This window comes from Callospermophilus lateralis, chromosome 8 (assembly GCF_048772815.1).
Source record: "Callospermophilus lateralis isolate mCalLat2 chromosome 8, mCalLat2.hap1, whole genome shotgun sequence".
Classification (NCBI taxonomy): Eukaryota; Metazoa; Chordata; class Mammalia; order Rodentia; family Sciuridae; genus Callospermophilus; species Callospermophilus lateralis.
This window is the reverse complement of record NC_135312.1, coordinates 40,912,503-40,918,502: the sequence shown is the minus strand read 5'-3', so window position 1 is coordinate 40,918,502 and position 6,000 is coordinate 40,912,503. Positions and strand designations below refer to the sequence as shown.

General features: G+C 44.2%; 1 protein-coding gene across 4 annotated transcripts in view; it reads left to right on the top strand.

Annotated features, from left to right (window-relative positions):
- Positions 1-2,170: 2,170 nt before the first annotated feature.
- Positions 2,171-6,000, top strand: part of Kdr (kinase insert domain receptor) — a 43,906-nt gene continuing 40,076 nt past the window's right edge. For all 4 annotated transcript variants that reach the window (XM_076865134.2, XM_076865136.2, XM_076865135.2 and 1 more), the window contains exon 1: positions 2,171-2,541. In XM_076865134.2, the coding sequence (XP_076721249.2) occupies positions 2,454-2,541 (88 nt within the window). In that variant the 5' untranslated portion in view covers positions 2,171-2,453. The remainder of the gene's footprint in view (positions 2,542-6,000) is intronic.

The window sequence follows — 6,000 nt, the reverse complement described above, 5'->3', positions numbered from 1 at the left end:
AATGCCAGAAAATGGGAGTCACAGCACATGAGACATATATATATTTTTTTAACAGACTTTGCCATTTTTCACAATCACAAGGCATTTCCAAATGCTGTGTGGGAGGGAATGTGGTAGACTGATTTCATTGAGATCCTGCCAAATTCTGGTCCTGTGGCCATCAAAGATACATCATTTCCTCTAAGACTTCTAAAGGGGCTATTACCATGGGGCCTGCAGGTTCTGGTTTGCATTTAGAGGAGACACTATCTTCTTAAGTAAGACATGGAAGAGGAAGTGTCATGAATTGTAAATAAGGCTTCCAGAGAGAAGAACTGTTTGGAGATGGAGATGGAGAAACATTGCCTTCCTTCTCCAAGATGGGATCCACCTCCCTTCTCTTTATCCAGCTCTGCCAGACCCCATCCTGGTTTATTTGCTAAATTAGCAGAGAGAGTTTCTTTAAGGATCTTTCCCTCTCCCCACAATAAACACCTAGATAAATATTAGTACATTTACACAATGGAACACTATTTTTAATGGTGTTAAAATAATGAGAAGGGCTGAGGGAGAATAATCTCCATGAAATATTTTAAAGCAAATAAATAAATAAATAAATAAAGTGAAGCCTTAAAACAGTGTCTACACCAAATCACCATTTGTAAAAAGAAGGGTGGGAAATACCTATACCTATATGTGCACAGAATTTGCTTGGAAAAGGAATCATAAAAATGCTTGACTGCCAAAGGAAGATCCTTCAACTCCAAACCTTTTTTTTTTCCTCAAAAATGTAACCATAATATACATTATTGCATTTCAGACACTGTTAAAATATTTCAATTGTCAACCTGGAAAGTAGAAGAGTAAATAGAGTAAATACATTTAAATAGAGAAGGAGAAACAGATTCCAATAATTGTGTACAATTAATCTGGTTTGGATTAGATATAGAAACAATGATTGTGTGTCTTCATCTTGCTGAACATTTAAATAGCACATATATATATATATATATATATATATATATATATATATATATATATATATATATATCAGGGAAGTAAAAGACTATATGACCAAGTTAGGGGACATCTGATGTCGCCCTCGGATGTGGGAAGAAATGGAGAGAAAAGAAGGAACAAATGGTCTACAAGGAACCAAGGTTCCCCTCCAAACAGCGCCACATGACCTCTACAGATGAGAAAGTGGTGAAATTTGGTGAGGGTGTCCTGGGTCCCCAGAGTCTAGGAGCCTTGGTTTCATTGTTCCTTCAGCTGCATTAACTGGCCAAGTACTTTTCCCTGTGCTAGCCGAAGGATATCTTGGTGGGAAAAAGCTCTGCTCTGACAAGGGCCTGGTCACAGTCATGCTAGGGGTTCCTCGCCTGGGAGCACAGTGGACAAAAGTCTCTCCACGAGGACATCCTCACTGGAAGGACCCGTGATGTCCATGCCGCTACTGTGCTGGAGCCCTGAGCACCTCCAGTTCCAGGGAGCCTTCCTGTAGGTGTCTGGTGAGAACCTGGCAGGAGTCCCGATCTGATGTGCTTCCTGGGTCTAGGAGGGTAACTTCAAAATATCTGAAGCTACGGGGTAGGCAAGGAAATAGCGGGGACATTGGCAAATTGGACAAGGGTACTTTCTAAATAAAGCCGTTCAGATTGGGATTTTTTAAAACAATCGTGCCAGCCAAAGTTGTCTATAACGAGCACTCAATACGGAACTCAAAACTAGGGCCAGTTTACGACCCTTGTGAAGTGTAGTCTCATTATTTACTCTCACTAGCTGTCCGAAACTGCAGCGGATCCTCTGCCACCTGGGACGCTTGTAGCGACCAAGAAGGTCGCTTTTTGAAGCGCCTGGTGAGGGCGCCGTGTCCTTCGCTGAGCTTCCGCGGATGCTCCCCAGATTCCCTGGGTCAGCAACCGATTGAATTTTGGGGGGCTCAGAGCCCGTTATCGGCTATAATTTATTTCCACCAGAAACGAAGTTTTAGCCCTGGGACTTTCTACCCCGAGGCGATTCGTGGCACAGTCCAGGACAGGTGCTGTAACACCGGATGTAGTGCGCGCTGGGAGCTGGGGATCCAGGCCAGATACCCAGGGCGCTGCTGGGCTGGTCGCAGGGGAGCTCCGCCTCGCCCCGCCCACAAGGCCCTGCCCCCGCGATCTAGAGTTTCAGCCCGCGCTCGCACCGGGCACTGAGTCCCGGGACTCCGGGAGAGCAGGCTTGAACACTGCGTTTCTTCTGCCCGAGCAGGACATTACTTGCGCACTACAGAGAGTCCAGATCCCCTCCCACAGCCAGCATAACTTCTCCTGCCCGCACCCGCAGAAGCCCCTGCAGCTGCGGCCGGAGTCAGGGCGTCCTCGCCCTGAGTATCCCGGGGTCCTGCGCTGGGGAGCGCATTCCACCTCTGCGTCCTCTTTGCACCACAGGCGCGGTCAGAAAGAGCCTGCGCTTGAGTTCTGGGCACTATGCCCCGCTCCAGGTGCCGTATGGAGAGCAAGGCGCTGCTGGCCATCGCTCTGTGGCTCTGCGTGGAGACCCGAGCCACCACTGTGGGTAAGGAGCCCACTCAGTAGGAGAAGGCGGAGAGGTCGGGTGCGGGCGGTGAGATGGGCACGTGAGATCTAACTTGGAATCACACAGCCAGAGAAATTGGAAGGACTTGACACTCTGGATTCTTTCACTTGTCTATAAGGGAAACTGAGGCTCAGAGACTGGCCCAAGATTACTCCGTTTCCTGAGCTCTAGTCCAGTTCCCTTTTCAGGACTGTGGTATCTTATAGGGCCTCGCCAAGAGCGTGTCCAGCGGAGCCGAAACACCCTCGGGCTCTGGGGAGGCTGGAGTGGGAAGGTGCCTTGGTCTGGCGGGCAGGAGGTGCTCCCGCAGGCAAGAACAGGCGGTGAAACCTTGCTTGCTTGTTTGTACACAGCATCCTGAAGGGAGCGCAGATCTGGCTATCTGGATCTCACAGGGCTCTCTGCTAGGTCCCAAAGGGAGCGAGGGCCCTCAGACTGCTGCTCCCTTTTAGCTGGAATACACGTGCGCACCTATCCTACAAGGTGGGGTCCAAACGGAGGGAGACTTTTTTGCTTCTTTGGTGCAGGGAGACGCTTTTCTAACAGAGAGAGGAGAGAGGACATTAGGACTTGTCCGCAGGTCCGTGACAGATTCCCTAAGGTCTCAAAGTGACTATCAACTTTTTGTGCAAAACAACTTAACATCGTTGGTCTTTTGGTTAAGAGAATCCTCAGAGGTTCAGGTCTGCGAACCTCTGCAGAACTTAGTACCTAGATCTAGGGCTGCTTTCCTTGTCAGGCAAAATTTCCCTCTCCTTTAGATTAGGAACACACAAGGTCTTGGTGTTGTAGCTCTCCCTTCCTCCTCCTACTTTTTCTCTCCCCCCCCCCATTCTCTCCTCCTCCCCACCCCGCTCATTTCTATAGCTACAGCTTTCCAGTTTCCAGATTTCCACCCTTTGGAGGGTGAGAAAGGGAAGAGGGTGAGAGAAGGGGGGGTGGGAGTAAAAAAATTCCTTATATCAAAAGAAAAAAATCCTATGTCTTAAAAGACACTGGCACTCGCATACAGTACCAAGATCATCTATCTACACTTATTGAATTTTCCTAATAATGACTTGGTTCATTGGGGCTAGCTCCACCATGGACACCCATTTGTCCCTGACAAGACCTCAATGCCTTGCTGTCCCCCTTTCTTGGAAGAGAATGAAGGTTCAGAACATGTATTCCAAAAAGAAGTGAGTTGCTTTAAAGCCTGGGGTGTTTCCTAGTGCAGCAGTAGTAACTGTGATCTGGTTGCCCTGAATAGAATGGTGAGGTTGCCCTTTTGGAGTGTGCAACTTGCTTAATTGGATTGGGCTATAATTGGTGCCATCGAATTCTAGAGACAGAGCCACTGTTGTTTTTCTGCCCGTCTTTGAGCTGGAAGGGTAAGAGTGCACAAATTAATTAATATTGGTTATGGGATTTGAACATAAAAGGGCTTTTTATTGAGTAGTAGCATATGTACCTCTTACAGTCATTTTATTTAGAACTTTCTGAAGAGTAAGAATCAAATTTGCCAATGAAAACAAATGAAGTTTAATAGAACAATAAAAAAATTCTTGGTCTACAGAGATAAATCTGAAGTCATTATTGATAGCATTGTTGAATAGATTTTTGTTGTAGATATGGCTTTAGAAGAGTATGGTGTTGTCTTGGCTTCTTATGAATGAAGAACATGTCTTTTAAAAAAAGTTACATGGCTAATGTGTCTGGAGTATGAAATGATCTGGGGCAATAATTTATGATAGAACTTAAAGAGTATCTTAGGGGCTGGGGAGTGTAGTGCAGTTGTAGAATATTGCTTAGCATGCATGAGGCCCTGGATTTGGTCTCCAAGACTACCAAAGAACCAAAAACGACAACAACAACAACAACAACAACCCAGAAGATTAAAACAAAAACAAGTCTTTTACTTTACTTTGGTGGAGAAGTGGACATAACTTATTGAGCAGCCAGTCATTTTACTATCACTTTTTTCTTACATGAATGTGTTTAATTAATGGTTTCTTTCTCATTTGGATCCTTGTGTGAATTGTATTAAGTTAGTGTGTCAAGGGGAACTCCATTATTAGAAGACTTTTCTTTTGCTTTTAAACACTTTGCTTTAAGTTTTGCTTATGTTGGAGACATTTATTTCCTTCATGGTGAAGAATGCTAATTAAGTAAAACAGACTGTCCATGACTAGGTACCTAGCTATCCAAGAGTGGCCCATAGACCTTACATTAGGGTCAGCTGAAATGCTTTTTAAATGCAAATTTTGTAGGTCTAGGAATATCATGGACAGCACAATAAGTCAACACTGATGTCAATTAGTTTCTGAGGTTTATTGATCTAACTTAATTCCCAGTATTTTTTCAAAACTGTATTATTGTTGAATAAATCTATAGTGATGTCAGCCACCTATTTTGCACATTTGTGTGGGTGTGAGAAGGAGTGCCATCAGTTGTTCATTTTTCCTCCACTTGTTCACATTGGGAGCCAAAGATTCAATGCATTAGACATTTCCAATGGATATTTACTTACACTCTCTTAACTCGTACTGTCTCACACTTATTTATATTTGCTCATCCTCACTTATTTTCCCAACAGTCAATGCCAGAGTAGGCTTAGGGAGTCATTTGTTCTTAATTGATGTGAGTTAGAAATCGGGGTGGGGTGTGTGGGGGGGTGGTGCTTGCCCAGTATGAGTTACTTTTTTAAGCTGATGCCTTAAAGATATCGATGTCCATTAAGACCCTAGCAGAATGGACAATTCTTTTTTCTCTGAAGCTTTTCAGCACCTACTGCCTCCTCTCCTTTAATTGACAGAGAATTCAACTCAGTTATGTTGGTATGAAGTGACCCATGTGAAGGTATTTTGCTTCCTCCTCAGCCTTTAGGTAAAGACAGGTTTCTTGGGCTTCCAACTTGATGTCAGGATAAGCTTAGACCTTTGATTAATAAGTTGAGATTTCCCACTTAGAATTCATTAGTATTCCACTATTTTTAGTCCTGCTCTTTAAGGAAAACTATATTAATATGCATGTGTGTGTGAAATTGGGAAATGTTTTCTCTTCCTCAATTCCTCTGCTTCCATTTTAATGTGTGATCTTCATGAGCCATTATCTCAACCTTTGAGGTCCAGTTGCCAGCACTAGAAAATGGACAGAGGACAATGTGATGGGGTCATAGACACTCTCACCCCTTCAGGGTATGTAGATAAGCTATGTAGAAATCCCTCCAAGTGATTTTCATTAATCAGCGATTTAGTCAAATGTGTACATCCTATGTTTTATAAGAAATGTCAGCGGGTCCTTTCCCAAGGGACTGAGATCATCCAATGAAGGTTCATTTGGTTTCAATGTCCCATATCCTTTTGTAAGACCTTGAAGTTGGCAATGCAGGAAAACAGGAACTCCACCCTAGCTCCATGAATTGCAGAACTGTTGTGTTGGTTTATGACCATCTGCCCA